We start from the raw sequence: 20880 nt of genomic DNA, 5'->3' as shown, positions 1-20880 counted from the left end.
TGGTGGCATACTGATTATATTACTGGACTGGTAAACCAGAAATCTGGATTAATGATCGGGAGATTTATGCTCTACCACAGCAGCTGGGGGAATTTAAATTTAGTTCAATAAATCCGTAATTAAAGAAGTTGGTATCAGTAATGGTGACCATGAAACTAATGGAGTTTCATAAAATGCAATCTGGTTCATTAATGTCCTTGAGGGAAGGAAATCAACTGTCCTCATCAGTCTGGGCTATACGTGATTCCAGGCCCACTACAAACTGGTTGATTTTTAACTGTCCGCTGAAATGGCCTTGCAAGCCACTCAGTCGCACAGATGGAACAATAAGTGCTGGTCTTGCCAGTGATGCCTCAATCCTGTGAATAATTAAAAATAACACTCACCTGAGGGAAGGGATCTGCTGAGGCAAGGAGCACATTCTCAGGCTTCAGGTCACAGTGTACAATGTTCTTAAAGTGTAAGTGTCTTAATGCCACCAGAATCTTTAAAAGAAAATGGCAAATTCATTATAATATAATGACACAAATGCACTGTTAAGCTTTCTGGGAGATAAAAATGGTTTCATCACAGTTTACAAGTGAGATTATTATAGTCACTAAAAGATTGAAGGTGAATACGATACTGGTAGTATATGCGACCCTATTGTTAGTTAGGGGCAAGCAAAAAGAAGCGAAAATGTTTCTGATTCTGTCCAACTACTGTAAACATACCATACTTTTCCTCATTTTATTTGTAATCACTGTAAAATTCCAGTAATATCATGCACATTGCAGGGGCTCTTTCACAATCTTGGGAAAGAACAACATGGACTTTAATATACTCATCTGGAATTTCTGTGGGTGTCCTCCCAATTTCCCCAAGAAAACCTCAGCAGAATATTCCACATCCCACCCTTCCCCACCTCACCCCAGAGAAATTGTGTAAATGGCTGTAATCTGCCGAGAAGATGGCTGTTTGGTCATTGCGCCTTTGCTGGTTCTTTGAAAGAGCGTAAAAAAAAGTTATGGCTGCAGAATGGTAAAATCTATGAAAATTCTCTCTGCACGTCTGCTCAAATACAACTTAAATGTTACTGGATGGGAGGAACAAAACATGTCATTAATTCTCCCTTTTTTAAAAGTTATTTGCCACTATTCCCCCTGCCTGCCTTTCCCTTTTTGATTCATTCTTTTTGGGATGTACGCTGCTGGTGAGGCTAGCATTTGTTATCCATCCCTAATTGTCCTGGAGAAGATGGTGATGAGTCATCTTCCTGAACCGTTGCAGTCCATCTAATGCAGGTACACCGACAGTGCTGTTAGGAAGCGAGTTCCAAGGTCTTGACCCAGCGACCGTGAAGGGATGGCAATTAAGTTCCAAATCAGGGTTGCATGTGGCTTGGAGGGACTTTTAGTTGGTGGTGTTGCCTTGCATCTACTGCCTTTGCCCTTCCAGATAGTAGAGGTCATGGATTTGAACTGTATTGTCAAAGGAGCTGAGTTGTTGCAGTGCATCTTTTACGTGGTGCACACCGATGCCAATGATGGAGGGAGTGAATGCTTAAAGTAATGGATCAGACGGCAATTGTGTGGGCTGTTTTTTCTTGTATGATTTCAAACTCCTCGAGTGTTATTGGAGTGACCCTCATCTAGCCAGGTGGAGAGTATTCCATCACACTCCTAACTCGAGACCTGTAGATGGTGGACAGACTGGGGAGTCAGGAGGTGAGTTACTCACCACAGAATTCCCAGCTCCTGACCTGCTCTTGTAGCCACAGTATTTATATGGCTCGTCCTGTTCAGGTTCTGGTCAAAGACAACCCTAAGATATTGATCATGGGGATTCGGCAATGGCAATGACCATCAATGACTGCCTTCAAAGCGAGAGAATCTATCAATCTCTGAGATGTTCTTAGCCTGGCACTTGTGGCACAAATGTTCCTGATCACTTATCAGCCCAAGCCTGAATGTAATCCAGGTCTTGCTGCATATCAAAATGGACTGCTTCAGTATCTGAGCACTCGTAAGTGGTACTGCGAACATCCCTACATCTCTCCGCTATAAGGTCAGAAGATCACTGATGAAGCAGCTGAGGATGGTTGGGCCTCGGACACTACTCCTGCAGTGATATCCTGGGCTGTGATGATTGGTACCCAACAACCATAATAATCTTTCTTCATGCAAGGTATGATTTCAATCTATGGAGAGATTTTGCCCCGATTCCCATTGCCTTCAGGTTTGAAGCTACACTGGGGCAAATGCTGCCTAGTGTTAAGGGCAGTTGCGCTCGCCTCTGGTGTTCAGCTCTTTTTTACATGTTTGGAGCAAAGCTGTAATGAGGTCAAGAGCTGAATGGCCTGAAGGAACTCAAACTGAGTGTGAGTAAACAGTTTATTTTCTGAGTAAGTGTCACATGATAGTACTATCAATGACAGCTTCCATCACTGTCGACTGATGAGCAGACTGATGGGGTGGCAATTGACTGTGTTGCATTGGTCCTACTTTCTGTGAACATGTCTGGGAAACTTTGCACATTGTGGGGTAGATTCCAGTGTTGTAGCTGTACTAGAACAGCTTGGCTAATGATGCAACTAATTCTGAAACACAACTATTCAGCGCTACAGCCAGGATGTTTTCTGGACCCATAGCCTCTGCTTCATCCTCTGCCTTCAGTTGTTCCTTGATATTACGTGGAGTGAATCAAATTGGCTGAAGACTGGCATCTGTGATGCTGGGGGCTCAGGAAGAGATGGAAATGGCTCATTTACATGACACTTCTGGCTGAAGATGGTTGCAAGTGCCTTGTCTTTTGTTCCTCCATCATTGAGATGGGGATATTTGTGGCATCTTCTCCTCCAGTTAGTGGTTTAACTGTTCACGACTGGATGTGGCAGGACTGCAGAGCTTTGATCTGATCTCTTGGTTGTAGGATGCATAGCTCTATCACATACCACTTCCTCTTGGCATGCAAGTAGTCCTGTGTTGTAGCTTCATTGAGCTACAATCTCATTTTTAAGCAAGTTTGGTTTTGCTCCTGGCATGCTTCTTTGTAGTCCTTCATTGTGCAAAAGATCTTCCACTACGGACTGAACAGCAACATACCGAGTAACTGCTGCCCAGGATATCTTCAGTTAACATTGATCCATACTACAAGTGGTACTGAGGTGTCAAGAAGCATTATTTTTGCGTAACAGTGTATAATTTGTTACTCTGGTTTGAAAATAAAGATTCGACCAATATACAGTGATATCAGTATGGTTGGTGTGATCTTCAACAAAGTAATCATCTGTAAATCAAACTGAAAAGCATTAGGGATTACAATTTTTCCTTCCCATATCTGCAAAAGATCAGGGAATAAACTCCATGGAGCACAAAACACCTTCACACCCGAGATTCTGGTAATGATCATTCATCAACTGTTAGGGAAATACAGGAATTATTCAAAAGCTATTCTGTCAATTCAAATTTTTCTATTGCACCTTTTTCTAATGCAAAAGAACCACAATGACAGATTGCACCTACCTGCCTATTCAGGCAGAAAGTAGTGTATGGCATGGAAAATCGGATCTTTAAAAGCAAGAAATGGGATGGGGGTGTGAAATTAGGAAATGGAAAATTAAACAAAAGTTCCTCATATTCTAAAAGCTGCACAAAGAGTTAATTCACAATTAATTGCGTAATCTCACTTTTTTAACATGGTGATTGGACAATGACAGCAATTTATAATCAAATTGGATGCAAATTACACTTACGCTGAAGCCTATTAGCAATGGGAGAGCATGGGCTGGATGGGGGCGAGGTAATAGAGTCAAACAAAAATTTACCTGTGAGACTAAAAATTTGGTGACACGTTCCGGCAGCCGACTTTTCTCACTGGACAGAATCATTTCCAGCATGTCTCCATGGAGTTTTTCCATGACGACGAAGACTCTTTCAGGAGTTTCAAACATACACTCAAGATTTACAATTCCAGGATGATGAAGATTCTAAGAATGAACAAGATTGTTTTTTCTTAATGTTAAAAGCAATGGTGTGAAGGGCTAGCTGTAAAACATCATATTTATGGTCAAATTTAGACTTATTCATAAATACTGCTGTTATAATGCAGACATTAATTTGACATTTAACATCTGCTTTCAGGGTAGTGCAGGGGCAGCATGAAGTTGGACTGCTTGTTCACACTGCTGAATTCAGGCAAAGCACCGCTCTTTATGCGTACTGAAAACAGCTAGAACGACAGGGCAGATGTAATGCAACCTCTGTCCAGAGCTGCTACAAACTGCTGCTATTGTAATTCTTACATCAAAAAACTGAAGTTGTGTTGGTCTGATTGTCTCACCCTCTACCCAGTGACTGGTTTAAGGCCATCATTGGGAGCATCCGGGGTACAAGTCCTGTAATTCAGGGGATTGGTGTTGGGCACAATGCATCTAAAAGCATGATTGTGTCCTGCTAATCCTCCCACCTCCTCTAGTGGGAGGCCAGGCCAGCACTCATGGAACAATACCCCAACATGACTCAGCACCTTCATGACAAGGGGGGCAGAATACTGGAGGAGGGAGAGAGAGGATTAAGACTTGAAGGTGCAGTGGGGGCTGTTTTAACAGCATATCGGCCCATTAAAATATCCTACCACAACACAGTAGGATGTGGGTTTGTGGCCATGACTCCTACTCGGGTATCAGCTAGTGGAGATGATGTGTTTTCCAATGGGGGTTGGACCGTGGGGGAGAGGGAGGGCAGTTTAACACAAGTTTGGTAGCAGATCACTTGCAATTTTATCTTGGTCAAAAATATATCAAAAAATATATAAAAAATGACTTGTATAATTATAAAGATCTTACTATAGATTTTTCTTAATACATACATTCACAACACACATGGTCACGTCATCAGCTCACTTGTAAAGTTATTTTATTCACCTCAACCTTTTAAAAGATGTTAGATAAAATAATGCACTGTAACAAAGTTTGCTTTGGTAGTTCAAAGCCAATCAAATTTCAAACCTTAAAATGACTAATGTACAGTATTTCACCAATTGGAACCAAAACCAAAATAACCTTTCAGCTCATCCAGGTAGGTTCTTGAGTGCTGGCGAGTCAAAACACTTTCATACCCAGTTCTGGTATACCTGAGCTGAACACAGAGCTTAGATCCTTCTGTTTTGTCTCCAACATGTACTTTAGTCTAAACCGCAGAAGAGCATTAAAATAAATAATTTACATTGATATAATGCCCTATTATATTCTTAGGACATCCTAATGGCTTCACAGTCAGTTGCTTAAGTTTTGAAGTTCAGTCACTTCATCAGTCAGGGCACCGTGAATTTGAATTGAGATTGAACAACAGGCAAGGCCTTAGTTTAGCTCCATCTGAAAAATAGCACCTTCTGCATTGTACATTAGATTATGTGGCCAAATCCTGGATTGGGGCTTGAATTTATGGTCCTCTGAATGAAGTACTACCAAGTGTACCCTTGGGTTGGGTAGTTTAGCAGATAGGGGCTGGTTTAGCACAGTGAGCTAAATACCTGGCGTGCAAAGCAGAACAATGCCAGCAGTGCGGGTTCAATTCCCGTACCGGCTTCCCCGAACAGGCGCTGGAATGTGGCAACTAGAGGCTTTTCACAGTAACTTCATTGAAGCCTACTTGTGACAATAAGCGATTATTATTATTATAAGTGAGTCCAACACCCGGTGACATTTCGCATGGTAGCACATTTGTTAGCACTGTTGCTTCACCGAGTCAGGGTCCCAAGTTTGATTCCTGGCTTGGGTCACTGTCTGTGTGGAGTCTGCACGTTCTCCCTGTGTCTGCATGAGTTTCCTTTGGTGCTCCGGTTTCCTCCCACAAGTCCCGCAAGACGTGCTGTTAGGTAATTTGGACATTCTGAATTCTCCCTCCGTGTACCCGAACAGGCACCAGAATGTGGTGACTAGGGGCTTTTCACAGTAACTTAATTGCAGTGTTAATGTAAGCCTACTTGTGACAATAAAGACTATTATTATTAGTTTCTTACAACAAACATGGTTTGGTTAAGACTTTGCATCTATTATTTTTTTTAATTGATTAATGTCCAATAATAAAATGCATTATTGTGTACTTTTGCCTGCTGGGAAATAGATTAAGTACGTCCAATTTCATTTCAATTATGACCATTATATTCAATAGATGGCTTGCATTCTATCAATCAGGGCAGAAAATGCAACATGAATGTTGTAACCTACCGAACTATCCAAGCAAAAATAAATTTAAAATGAGTGCAGATCTCAGCAAACACTGAACTTCTTTGAAATTATATATTTCACACAGCAAACATTTGTTATTTATCACAGAATCCATCTTGCTTAAAAGGTTGCAGTAATGTTTATTTTTCCTACCTGAAGGATGGCCACCTCATTGCGAAGCTGGCTCTCTTGCTTCGTGGGGAATCTCATTTTATCAATCACTTTGATTGCCATATCTCTTCCAGTCTTCCTGTGCTTTCCTATACATACATAACAGACCTTGCAACTTTTATATTTTCTAATGTTTCTCAATCCCAACCCACCAAAAATTACAATTTTGAAGTTGAGTTTCGAAGCAGACAATGAAAAAGGTGGGCTTCAGAATCACTACTTCCCTATATTAGCCAGAACATGAGAAATGTCAGATGGGAACCACATTTCATTTCTACATAAATGTTCGAGCATAAATTTCTTTGATATTGCCCTGTATTCATAAAATTACACGATGCAAGCTTGCAAAGTTAATAAGTTCAGGGGAGGAACAATCACATCATTTTGCATTGTACTTTCAATATTAAGCTTTTCCCAAGTTAAATGAACTTGTATCTTTGGATAGTTACCCAACTGCTGGTGGTCTTGTGGTGCAATGGGTAGCATCTCTGCCTCTGAGCCAGAATGAAATCCCACCCCAGGATGGTCACTGGTTCATAATGTGGCCAATCAGGTTGAATATAAACCTACAAATCCTTGCAACACATGCCAATGGCAGACAGTAAAAGTGGGAGAGATCCCTTGAAGCCTTTGTCATCACTATCCATATTCACTATCCAGGCTACAACATGCATGTAGAGGTGTATGTTGCCACAGCATACTTTCTGAGTGAACTGTAACACACCATGACCACCCAACTGCTCTGTTCTTCATAAATTTATCAAGTACATGTAGCTTGGCTGGTCAAGTTGATTCTGCAGTAGGGGTGGCACAGTGGTTAGCACTGGGGCTACGGTGCTGAGGACCCGGGTTCAAATCCCGGGCCTGGGTCACTGTCCACGTGGCGTTTGCATGGAGTCTCCCCGTGTCTCACCCCCACAACCTAAAGATGTGCAGGTTAGGTGGATCGGCCATGCTAAATTGCCCCTTATTTGGAAAAAGAAATAATTGGGTACTCTAAATTTACAAAACAACAGTTGATTCTGCAGTGATTACGAAAAGTCTTACTTAAAACTCTGATTCTGTGTACCCAAAAGACACACAACTCCAAACTGGAATCAGATGTTTTGATCAAGACATGTATTTAAAATAAAATAAAACAATATTATATGGTAGGTGAGATTTCTGCCAAATTCATCTGGTACAGTTGTCGTGAGGTGTCTGACTCAGATTACTTTCACTGACTTTTTGTTTCTCTCCATGGTGAAATGCTTGGCTTCTATTTGTGTTTCCCCTAAAAGCCTGTCAATAACAGGCTGCAGAGGAGTCCTGACATGAACTATCCATTACCAAAGGCATCAAGAAAATCTACCAATGCTAAGTGAGCATCTCAGATCTCAGAATTTACTTTAATCCCAAATAAGACAAGTCGGTCATAATGATGTCATGAATTCTGTGCTTGTTCAATTCCTATGGATACCCTATCAATTCTCTTCCACATAAATGGCAAAGTATGTAAAACATTCAGTTTCATCGGTAAAAACAGAAGCAGGAAAGTAGAGCATGAAATTATCTGTAGCTTAAGGTTCAAATTAAACTGTGTTGGTATGATTTTGGAGTCTATTATTATGGATGAGATTGCGAAGTACTTAGGAGTGCATGGTAAAATAGGACTGAGTTAGCACGGATTTGTCAAGGGGAGACCATGCTGTAAAAATCTGCAAGAATTCTTTGAGGAGGTAACGAGGAAGGTAGAAAGAGAAAAACCAGCGGATGTGATCTATTTGGATTTCTAGAAGGCCTTTGATAAGGTGCCATACAAGAGGTGGCTAAATAAGGCAAGAGCCCTTGGTGATAGGGCAAGGTACTGGCATGGATAGAGGATTGGATGACAGGCAGAAGGCAGAGTGGGGATAAAGAAGTCTTTTTCAGGATGGCAGCCAGTGACTATAGTGGTGTTCTGCAGGGGTCAGTGATGGGGCCACAAGTATTCACGATATACATTAACGATCTGGAAGAAGGAACCGAGGGCATTGTTGCTAAGTTTCCAGATATGTAGAGGGACAGGTTGTGTTGGGGAAGCAGGGAGGCAGCAAAAGGACTTGAACAGGCTGGGGGAGTGGGCAAAGTGGCAAATGGAATACAACGTGGAAAAATGTGAGGTAGGAACAATAGAGGCATAGACTATTTTTTAAATGGGAAAAGGCTTCAAAAATCAGAAGCACAAAGGGACTTAGGAGTCCTAGTTCAGGATTCTCTGAAGGTTAACATGCAGATTCAGTTGGCAGTTAGGAAGGGAAATGCAATGTTAGCTTTCAAAGAACAAAGAAAAGCACAGGAACAGGCCCTTCGGCCCTCCAAGCCTGCGCCGACCATGCTGTCCCGTCTAAACTAAACTCTTCTACACTTCCGGGGTCCGTATCCCTCTATTTCCATCCTATTCATGTATTTTTCAAAATGCCCCTTAAACATCATTATTGTCCCTGCTTCCACCACCTCCTCCGGCAGCGGGTTCCAGGCACCCACTACCCTCTGTGTAAAAATACTTGCCTCGTACATCTCCTCTAAACCTTCATGTTGAGGGCTAGAATACAAGAGTAGGGATGTATTGTTGAGGCTATACAAGTCTCTGGTCAGACCCTATTTTGAATATTGTGAGCAGTTTTGGGCCTCGTATCTAAAGAAAGATGCGCTGGCATTGGAAGGGTTCCAGACGAAGTTCCCAAGAATGATCCACAGAATGAAGAACTTGTCATATGAGGAGTGGTTGAGGACTCTGGGCCTGTACTCGATGGAATTCAGAAGGATGAGGGCGATCTAATTGAAACTTACAAAATATGAAGAGACCTAGATAGAATGGATGTGGAGAGGATGTTTCCACTAGTAGGAAAAACCTGAATCCGAGTCACAGCCTCAGACTGAAAGAATGATCCTTTAAAACACAGATGAAGAGGAATTGTTTCAGCCAGAGGGTGGTGAATCTGTGGAACATTGCCACACCTGTGGAAGCCAAGTCACTGAATGTCTTTAAGACAGAGATAGATAAGCTCTTGATTAATAAGGGGATCAGGGGTTATGGGCAAAGGCAGGAGAACGGGGATGAGAAACATATCATTGATGGGCTGAATAATTCAGCTGCTATATCTTATGGTATTAATATGCTCCAGTTGACAATTATTGAGCTTCCATGCAATACTCCTGTACTTGTTAGTATTTGGTAATTATTTTTGCAGTGACTGGTTTACAATAACACACATTTGTTTTTAAAAAAAGACAAAAATATTTATTGCTATGACGGGGAGTACTGTGTGACTTACCACCGTATACTATTCCAAACTGCCCTGAACCTAGCACCTCGTCAGCAAAGATCTGGTAAACAGAGCTGATATCCTGTAACAAAGACAGTGCAAGGTTGAAACAAAATGCAGTACGCGAATAATTGATGTGATCATCTGTCCTTTCTGGTTGACTTCTCTGCTGCCCCTGCACTGCCCACACACCCACATGTTCCTGTTGATGCATGAATTGTGGGTTTCTCCTAACAGTCAAATGTATCAGTTTAAGGGGTTTGGAAGGCTAATACTGCAAAGATTTACAGAATAAATTTATCATTTTACTTAGCATAATATCTAGGTGGCTTCCTGAAATCACAAAATGAAAACCTGTAGTAGCATGGATCTTCAACAAGATGCTTGAGCTGGGATTTTATAGTGGTCACAACATTGGAAATAATGTGCTGAGAAGTCAGTCTGGTTCAGAAAAGGCAAAGGTATTGACTCCAACACTGCCCATCAGTGGTGGGCAAGCTATGTAAAGTAAAGTCACATAGTCCCAGATGACCATGAGCTTTGACAAAGAGTCATCGGACTCGAAACATTAGCTCTTTTCTCTCCCTACAGATGCTGCCAGACTTGCTGAGATTTTCCAGCATTTTCTCTTTCGACCATAGGCTGCTTCTCCCCTTTGAGGCGGACATCTGACTGGTGGTGATTTAACCTCAGGATCACCACACCTCAGGTGAGGGTCAAGGTGAGAAGTCATGAATAACATCAGTCAGTACAGGAATTGAACTCGCACTGTTGACCTCGCTCTGCATCACAAACCAGTTGTCCAGGTCATGACGATAGCGTTAGGAAACTTGTGCCTAACCACTGTGTTTAATACACACCCACATTTTTAAAAAGTCAAAAGCTCCTACAATGATAATTTGGAAATCTATATTCGCTTTATAATTCAGATTCCTTTCACATGGGGCCCTTCTGCGTTTGACCCTGTTTTACTTATAGGGGAGGTGTTTGGTTGTTACAACAGACTGTTGCCAACTGGGCCAAGCTGACACATTAGATCAAACTAGTGGAAATCAGAGGTAAAAGTGGTTGGTAGAAGAATTAAATGAATGATATGTCATATTGCAAGAAACCAAATATCACACATATTCTAGATAAATAGTTATGAACATGTTTAAGGTGAGAAAACTCATTGATCCAGAATTTCCTTGAAAGTTGTACCAAAACAATGCCAGTACAACCTAATTGCAATTTCAAAGTAATTTTCAGAGGAAATTCGCATGCAAGTGACCCAAGTTTCTTTTACACTGTCAGCATTTCCCTGATCATTTGTGTCAATTTAGGAAAACCTCGATCAGACACTCTGCCGCTAAGCAAAAGGCCAGAGAATGAAAGTTTTTTCATATTTAGGCACGTTCCACACAGGCTATAAATTTACGCACAAAAGGTCTGACATAACAAGGCCCAAAGCCATACTTCTGATATTTTAAGAAATATCCACGATCTCTACTGTATTTTTTTTGCATAATTCATGTGTTTTTATGGTAACAAAATCAGTAATATTAAAAATTGCAAAACTTCAATGATTGCATTTTCCTGAATATGCTGTCCCTAATGTATATAAATGATAGCCTAATGGCAATGAACTTTAGCTTTTATATTTGAAGAGGGACTTAAAAGGAGCAATACAGCGCATGTTCTATACTTTCCTCAGGCCCTGAATGCTAATACTGATCATCCATTTGTTTAAGCTAGTTTTTACATGCTGGACTGATTTTCAGATTTTTCAGTACAAGTGCCAAATATGAAATTGGTGTCAATCGCAAGTTAAAATGGCCTGCTGTGCCTTGTGAGGAACGTCCGTGCCAAGTTTCCTACCTTTAAGTTATGAGGATAGGCACCATATATAGAGTGTGATGAACAAGTAAAATAGATCACTGAGCAAAGTTGTGGAAACAAGGTCTTAAGTGCATCTACAACATTAAGAGACCACCACCATTATATTTATTTTTACATGAATGAACCAAGATGAGCCAAATAGACTTGCTCATGTTTACCTTGTGAACTTGTTCAAGAGGGGAGAGACTGGTTTTACTGTTATACAATATTCCAACATCATTCACAAACTGTTATGTGGACTGAAACAGTGGATCAACTGTATTAATACAAATAATGCAATAGCACAAAGGCACACGATCGGGTCCATGGGCCTCTGCCAGTACTTTGCTTTATTTCTAATCCTGCTTGCTCTCCATACCTTTAAGTATTCTCTTTCAAGCAAGTATCTAATTCCCTTTATACAGTACTTGTGGTCTGTGACACAGAATTCCGCTTTCTAACCTTACCAATAAGTCACATTTACATTACACAAGCACCAGAAAATGATTATCTGCAATAAGACAGAATCTAATCAACTCACCTTGACATTCAAAGGCATTACCATTGATGAATCCCCATCAACAACGCGCTGGGTGTCATCATTGACCAGAAACCTAACTGGATCAGCTATATAAATACTGTGGCTACAAGAGCAGGTCAGAGGCTGGGAGTTTTACGTCGAGTAACTCACCTCCTCACTCCCCAAAGCCTATCCACCATTGACAAGACACAAATCAGGAATGTGATGAAATATTCTCCACTTGACTGGATAAGTGCAGCTTCAATAACCCAGTAGTAGTTCAACACCATTTAAGGCAAAGTAGCCATTTGATTAACAAACGATTCACCATTTTCAAACTTTTACTCCCTCACCAGCAGTGAAAAGTGGCAGCAGTGTGTACCATCTGCAAGATATGCTGCAGCAACTTGCCAAGACTTCTTCGATGGCACTTTCCATGCCTGTGACATCTATCACCTAGGACAAGAATAGCAAATGCAAGGGAACACCATCACCTACAAGCTCCCCTCCAGGTCACACACTATCCTTACTTGATGTGGAGATGCGGGCGTTGGACTGGGGTGGGCACAGTAAGAAGTCTAACAACACCAGGTTGAAGTCCAACAGGTTTGTTTTGAATCACTAGCTTTCGGAGCACAGCTTTATGAAGGAGCTGTGCTCCAAAAGCTAGTGATTCAAAACAAACCTGTTGGACTTTAACCTGATGCTGTAAGACTTCTTGATGTATCCTTACTTGGAACTGTATCACTGTTCCTGGGTCAAACATCTGGAACTCTCTTCCTAACAGCACTCTGGGTGTATCAACACCAGATGGACTGTAGTAGTTTAAGGATATGGCTCACCATCACCTTAAGGACAATTAGAGTTGGGCAACAAATGTTTTGTTGGCAACGCCCATATCCCATAAAAAATATAAAACACGATTATCTAAATTTTACTATTGCCTGTTTCAATGTATTTTGTGATTACCTGAAATGTGTGCCCTCTTAAAATCCTACTGACCACTTCCGGTGGCGGCTATGAAGGAGTAAGTTGCACATTAGGTGGCTCCCGCTCGGGTCGGACTTTTGGACCTTTTCCCCTGATTTTCTATCGGACTTGAACTGTAAAACTGAAGACAGAGGCAATTGTGTACTGAATTCCCACATCGGTGTATGGAGAGAAGGACTAGAAGTGCTCGTAAAGGCAGAAACGGAAAGACAGAAAAGGCTTTGGGCTGAAGCTGCAGCGGGAGACAGCATGGCGGAGGACCGGATCTCTGGTTTGTCGACCCAGCGGTCAACGGAGCTGCTGATGCAAGTTATTCAGGAAGGCTTTGCTAAGCAGAAACGGGACTGCTTGGACCCGATAAAAGAGTCGATTGAGCGGCTGGAGCTTAGATTGGACACCCAAGGCCGGGCAATCCAGAAGGTGGAGAAGGCGCATGCTGAGCAGGAGGAACATCAAACTGAGAGACCAGTAGAAGAAGCTCCTGGAGAAGGTGGAGGACCTAGAGAATAGGTCCCGCCGGCAGAATCTGAGAATCATTGGGCTCCCGGAGGGGTCCGAAGGAGCGGACGCTGGGGCATACATCGCAGATATGTTTGAGAAGCTGCTGGGGGATGGGGCATTCTCCCGACCCTTGGAGGTGGACAGGCTCACAGAGCGCTCGTTAGGAAGCCGCGAACAGGAGACCCCCCCCCCCCCCCCCCCCCCCCCCGAGGGCAATGGTGGTGAGATTCCACAGGTACTTGGATAAGGAGCGCATTCTACAGTGGGCCAAACAGACACAGAGCTGCAAGTGGACAATAGTATCCTGCGGGTTTACCAAGACCCGAGTGTGGAGGTGGCCAGGAGAAGAGCAGGCTTCAACCAGATTAGGTGGATCCTTTTTAAGAAAAAGGTGAAGTTCGGACTGTTGTATCCGGCCCGTCTCTGGGTCACATACGAGGATCAGCACTTTTATTTCGAGATGCTTGAGGACAAGCTGGACGTCATGAAAATGAAAGGACTGGTGGTGGACTGAGAACTTTGGAACTTTGCTGCAACGTTCATGGTTTTTTTTTCTTTTTGTTTCTCTGTTCTTTAAAAAAAAGTTTCTTGTTTTTCATTTTGTGGAAGCTGTTTGTAATGTCTTCTGTATTGGTTTGTGACCAGTGGCAGAGCTGAGTGAGTTAAGGATTTCATTTGCACTGTTGGGGGATGGAGGTGTGCTTGTTTAGATTTTGGTGTTTTTTCTGTTGGGCAATTGTGTTGGGATTGTTTGATGTTGGAGTATGATTGTGTGAGCCGGGGGGGGAGGAGAGAGAGAGAGACGGCCCAATTTGTGGGAGACTATCCGGCGCCAGGGATGGGAGCCACCAAGCTAGCTGGGCGGTCTAGCTCATGGAAGCGCAGTGGGGGATTGTGCAAAGGTTCGGTTTATCAAAGGGGTTAAGTTACACAGTGTTGTTACTGAGGGGGGAGGGAATGTTCTGCTGACGAGGGATGGACTTGGGCCAAGGGACAGAGAGGAGGTTGGGGGCGGAGGCTGCCTGGCGACGGGCCGTTGGAGGCACGGAGCATGGGCTGCAGGCGGGCCCAAAAAAGGGGATGGCTGATCGGCGAATTGGGGGGGGGGGAGGCAATGTCCCCCAACAAGAACCCAGAGCTGTGTGGGTCCTATAGGCCGATATCTCTGTTGAACGTGGACGCCAAATTGCTGGCCAAAATTTTGTCCTCCAGGATTGAGGATTGTGTTCCGGACATTATTGGGGAGGACCAGACGGGGTTTGTTGGTGGCCAATGTAAGAAGATTGTTAAATGTGATCATGATGCCCCCGGAAAGTAGGGAGGTGGAGGTAGTGACCGCAATGGATGCAGAAAAGGCTTTTGATCGGGTAGAATGGGATTATCTGTGGGAGGTACTGGGACGGTTCGGATTTGGGGCTTTAATGACTGGGTCAGGTTGCTGCATCAGGCTCCTGTGGCAAGTGTACGGACGAATAGGACAACATCGGACTATTTTAGACTGCACCGGGGGACGAGGCAGGGATGCCCCCTCTCCCAACTGTTGTTCATGCTAGCTATAGAGGCATTGGCAATTGCTCAGAGAGCCTCAAGGGGCTGGTCCAGGAGGGGTGGGTGGTGGTGGAGCACATAGTCTCGCTCTATGCACGACCTGCTTCTGTATGTATCGGACCCATTAGAGGGGATGGAAGAAATCATGAGGATTCTAGGGGAATTTGGTTGGTTTTCAGGGTATAAGCTAAATATGGGGAAAAGGGAGATGTTTGTGGTCCAGGCGAGGGGACAAGAGAGGCAATTGGGGGAGCTGCCATTTAGATTAGTAGGGGGAAAGTTTAGGTACCTAGGCATTCAAGTGGTGCGGGAATGGGACTGGCTGCATAAATTAAATTTGGCCCGTCTGGTAGACCAAATGAAGGACGATTTTCGGAGATGGGACGTGCTCCCGTTGTCATTGGCTGGGAGGGTGCAGACGGTGAAGATAATGGTGCTCCCGAGATTCCTGTTTGTGTTTCAATGTCTCCCCATCTTTATTCTGCGGTCCTTTTTTAAACGGGTCAACAAAGTGATTTCTGGCTTTGTTTGGGCGGGCAAGACCCCGCGAGTAAGGAAGGTAATGCTTGAGCGGAGTCGGGGAGAGGGCGGGCTGGCGCTGCCAAATTTTCGTAACTATGACTGAGCGGCGAATATAGCCATGATCAGGAAGTGGGTGGTGGGGGAGGGGACGACATGGGAGCGTATGGAGGCGGCTTCGTGCAAGGTCACCAGTTTGGGGCTTGGTAACTGCGCCTCTGCCATTCCCGTCGGCACACTACTCCACCAGCCCCGTGGTGGTGTCGGCCCTGCGAGTCTGGGGGCAATGGAGGAGACATGTGGGAGCAGAGGGAGCATCGGTCTGGTCCCCAATCTGTAATAATCACCGGTTTGCCCCGGGAAGTATGGATGGGGGGTTCCGGATATGGCGGAGAGCAGGGATTGAGAGCATGGGGGATATGTTTATAGAGGGGAGCTTTCAGAGTATGAGCGCTGGAGGAGAAGTTTGGGTGGCGAGGGGAAACAAATTCAGGTATCTGCAGGTGCGGGACTTCCTATGTAAACAGGTGTCAACCTTCCCGCTCCTACCGCTAAGGGGGATTCAGGACAGGGTAGTTTCCAGAGGGTGGGTAGGAGAAGGGAGCGTCTCAGACATTTACAAGGAACTTATGGGGTCAGAGAAGACGTGGACTGAGGAGCTGAAGCACAAGAGGGAGGAGTAGCTAGGAGGAGAGTCTATGGGCGGACACGTTGAGTAGTCAATGCGTCTGCAACATGTGCCAGGCTCAGCCTGATACAATTTAAGGTCATTCACTGGGCTCACATGACAGTGGCCCGGATGAGCAGATTCTTTGGGGTGGAAGACAGGTGCGCAAAACGTGCAGGAGGACCAGTGAACCATGTCCACATGTTCTGGGCATGTCCGAAGCTTAGGGGATTTTGGCAGGGGTTTGCAGATGTCATGTCCACGGTGTTAAAAACAAGGGTTGCGCTGAGTCCAGAGGTGGCAATTTTCAGGGTGTCGGAAGACCCGGGAACCCAGAGGAGAAAGAGGCAGACATTCTGGCTTTTGCTTCCCTGATAGCCCAGAGACGGATACTATTAGCTTGGAGGGACTCGAAGCCCCCGAAGTCGGAGACCTGGGTATCGCACATGGCTAGCTTTCTCTGTTTGGAGAAAATCAAGTTCGCCTTGAGAGAGTCACTGTTAGGGTTTGCCCGGAGGTGGCAACCATTCGTCGACTTCTTCGCGGAAAATTAATCGTCAGCTGAATGGGGGGGGGGGGGGGGGGGGGGGTTAGTTTAGCTTAGACTATTGGGTTAATAAAGGAGGGAGATGGCTTTTTGCACAATGTTTATAGTTTCATGTACATTGTTTATTGTGTTGTTGTTACAATACCAAAAAATACCTCAATATAATGTGACCAGTGGAAGTAATCTCCCACTATTATATCTTTTAAAGACTGCAATAATCTCTCCATCTGGTTGACCAACATTCCCTTTCTGCTCTTGCAGAATTGGACATTTAATGCCCATCCCAATTGTCCTCGGGAATGTGGTGGTGAGCTGCCTTCAGGAACAGCTGCAATACACGCACGGTGCTGTTAGGGAGGGAGTCACAGGAGTTTGACTCAGCGACACTGAAGGAATTACACTATCTTTCCAAGTCAGGATGGTGAATGACTTGGAGGGGAACTTCCAGGTGGTGGTGTTCCCAACTGGCTGTTGTCCTTGTCCTTCTACATGGTATTGGTCATGGATTTGGAAGTTGCTGCCGAAGGAGCTTTGGTGAGTTCCTACAGTGCATCTTGTAGATGGTATGCATTGCTGCCGCTGCTCGTCGGTGGTGGAGGGAATGAATGCTCGTGGAAGGGTTGCCAATCAAGCGGGCTGCTTTGTCTTGGATGGTGTCAAGTTTTTTGAGTGTTGTTGGAGCTGCACTCATTCAGGCAAATTGACAGTATTTTATCACACTTCTGACCTGCAGATGGTGGACATGCTTTCGGGAGTCAGGAAGTGAGTTACTTGCCGCAGGATTCCTAGCCTTTTACCTGCTCTTGTAGTCACAGTATTTGTATGCTGATGCAGATCATTTCTGATCAATGATAACCCCCAGGATGTTGAGTGTGGTGGATTCAGCAACAGCAATGCCAATGGATGTCAAGGGATGATGGCTAAGTTCTCTCTTGGTGAAGATGGTCATTGCTTGGCACTTGTGTGACATGCATGTTACTTGTCAGCCCAAGCCTGCATTTTTTCCAAGTCTTTCTGTATTGGATGGACTGCTTCAAAATCTGAGGAGTCGCAAATGATGCTGAATATTGTGCAATGATCAGCAAACATCCCTACGATTGACCTTATGATGGAAGGAAGGTAATTGATGAAGTAGCTAAAGATGGTTCGGCATCATACACATTCGTCCACATTGAACTGTCTCAGCCACTTACATTTAAAAAAAATATTTTTTATTATCCTCCTTTTTCACATTTTCTCCCAAATTTATACCCACCAACAATAAACAATAATCAGTAACAAATATGTCAATCCGCATATCAATAACAACGATCCCATCCTCCCACCAAACCCCAAACATTCACACAAACAAATAACAAAAAGGAATTAGGGATCACCCATAGTCGCCATTAACACACACAGCCCCCCCCCCCCCCCACCCCGCCCCAACTAATGTTCGATGTTATGCAGTTCTTGAAAGTGCTTAATGCCCATGAATTGTAGAACACCTCCATCCTTCCCCTCAGTTCAAACTTAACCTTCTCAAGAGTCAAGAATTCCAACAGGTCCACCCCGCCTCGCTAGGGCACAGGGTGGAGAGGTTGCTGTCCAACCTATCAGGATCTGCCTTCGGACGATCAACGAGATGGAGGCTACAACATCTGCCTCCGCACCCGTTTCCAACCCTGGCTGGTCCGAATATGGCCTCCCAGGGGCCCGGGTCCAGTTTCACGTGCACCACTTTAGTAATTACCCTAAAAACCTCCTTCCAGTAATCCTCTAGCTTTGGAGAGAACCAAAACATATGAACATGATTAGCGGGCCCCCCCGCCCGCAACGTTCACACACATCTTCAACTCCTTCAAAGAGTCGGCTCATCCTCACCCTCGTGTGCTGTGCTCTGTATACCACCTTCAGCTGTATCAGGCCCAACCTCGCGTACAAGGTAGAGGCATTCACTCTCCGGATCACCTTACACCAGAACCCTTCTTCCATATCCTCTCCCAACTCTTCCTCCCACTTTACTTCTAGTGGTGCCTTCTCCTCTTCCAAAATAGCTCCGTAAACTGCCGACACTACCCCCTTCTCCAGTCCCCCTGCCATCTGCACCTCCTCCAGCAATGTGGAGGCCGGCTCCACCGGGAAGCTCTGTATCTCCTTTCTGGCAAAAGCTCGAACCTGCATGTATCTAAACATTTCCCCCTGCTCAAGCCCATACTTCGCTTCCAGCTCCTTCAATCCTGTAAAGCGCCCGCTAAGAAACAAATCTTTGAGCTTCTTAATCCCCTTATCCTCCCATTTCTGAAAATTTCCATCCCACTTCCCTGGCTCAAATCTGTGGTTCCCCTGAATCGGCATTTCCCTTGACCCTGCCCCCAACCCGAAGTGTTGGCGCAACTGCCTCCAAATTCTCAATGAAGCTATTATTACCGGACTCCCATGAGTATTCCCCCGGGGCATCGGGAGCGGCGCTGTTGCTAGTGCTTTCAATCCCGACCCCCTGCACAAACTCTCCTCCATTCCAACCCAGCTCCGCACCTTCTCCACATTCGCCGCCCAGTAGTAATACACCAGTTTGGGAGCCACTTACCTACATAACCTCCTGACTTATCTATATCTTAATCATCATGTCATACCCACATTTGTTCGAGTGCATTACGATATTGTTTTTCTTAACTTTTGAAGTCTAAATTATAATACCTAAAAGTATAGAAATTACACCAACAATCATCGTGTCAAATTTTTTTTGAAAACCCATACAAACCTCAACCACTGCCTTTCCTTTACCCAAGACCCTTTGCTAATTTCTTCAAATTTAAAAAAGGATTTAGAGTACCCAATTATTTTTTTTCCAATGAAGCGTGGCCAATCCACCGAACCTACACATCTTTGGGTTGTGGGGGTGATACCCATGCAGACACGGGGAGAATGTGCAAAGTTCATACAGACACTGACCCGGGACAGGTATCGATCACGGGTCCTAAGCGCCGTATGCAGCAATGCTAACCACCGTGCTACCGTGTCATCCTGCTAATTTCTTCAAAGAACTCTGCAAGACCATTAGAAAAGCAATGTTCTCTGGCCTTGTTGACTCATTCTTTAGGTGCTGGTAATTTTGTCCTGTATTTACAGATTCTATTATTTTATCAACAATTTAGTTTATATTAAGTAGCCTATAATTTCCTGGTTTAAATTGTAAACTTTTGGAGCACTAGTGAGGAATAAAGGCTGACTTACCACATTCTCCTGGACTTGGCAGTTAGATACTGAAATGCTGAGAGACACGTCTTCTGTGGGATGAATGGCAAAGACAGACAATGAGCAAAGTTCCATTAAGATTATTCAGCAGTAGAACTACTTTTACGCTATCAGGATTACTCAAAATACTGTTCACCTGTTATAGAGGGTTACATAAATTGTACAACACGAAGGCGGCCATTTAGCCCAATTTGTCCACGCCAGTTTTTATGCTTTACCCAAGTCTCCTCCCACCTGACTTCATTTAACTCTATCCACCCACCATTCTATTCCTCTCTTATGTTTTTAGCTAGCTTACTCTTAAATGCTTGCTGCTTTAATGACACCCGGTTCCTCGCTTGTTCCTCTATTTCAGAACACAATTAGCTACCTTTGAAGTAATTATGTCCGAACATGCACAAATTGTGATTTGCACATAGATACATAGAAGATAGGAGCAGGAGGAGGCCTTTTGGCCCTTCGAGCCCATCCAATGCCAAGCCTTTAATAGCCTAATCCTGCTTTCTCCCCATAGCCTTGGATCCCATTCTCCCCAAGTGCTATATCTGGTTGTCTCTTGAATAGATTCAAAGTTTTAGCATTAACTACTTCCTGTGGTAATGAATTCCACATGCTCACCACTCTGTGTGAAGAAATGTCTTCTTATATCTGTCCGAAATGGTTTACCCGGAATCCTCAGACTGTGACCCCTGGTTCTGAACACACGCATCATTGCTTACATCTTCCCTGCATCCACCCTGTCTAGTCCTGTTAAAAGTCTCCCCCCTCATTTCTCTGAACTCCAGCGAGAACAATCCCAACCTAGTCAATCTCTCCTCATCTACGAGA

General features: G+C 44.2%; 1 protein-coding gene across 3 annotated transcripts in view; it reads right to left on the bottom strand.

Annotated features, from left to right (window-relative positions):
• The window catches only part of prkd3 (protein kinase D3), a 513687-nt gene that overhangs the window by 21445 nt on the left and 471362 nt on the right, over positions 1 to 20880 (bottom strand). For all 3 annotated transcript variants that reach the window (XM_038814542.1, XM_038814525.1, XM_038814532.1), the window contains 5 exons: positions 20032 to 20084; positions 9676 to 9748; positions 6362 to 6468; positions 3806 to 3967; positions 387 to 485 (listed from right to left, as the gene is read on the bottom strand). In XM_038814542.1, the coding sequence (XP_038670470.1) occupies positions 387 to 485; positions 3806 to 3967; positions 6362 to 6468; positions 9676 to 9748; positions 20032 to 20084 (494 nt within the window). The remainder of the gene's footprint in view (positions 1 to 386; positions 486 to 3805; positions 3968 to 6361; positions 6469 to 9675; positions 9749 to 20031; positions 20085 to 20880) is intronic.

The sequence above is a fragment of the Scyliorhinus canicula genome, chromosome 1 (genome assembly GCF_902713615.1).
Source record: "Scyliorhinus canicula chromosome 1, sScyCan1.1, whole genome shotgun sequence".
NCBI classification, from domain to species: domain Eukaryota; kingdom Metazoa; phylum Chordata; class Chondrichthyes; order Carcharhiniformes; family Scyliorhinidae; genus Scyliorhinus; species Scyliorhinus canicula.
Note: the sequence above shows the minus strand (reverse complement) of the source record. Positions and strands in the feature narration are given on the sequence as shown.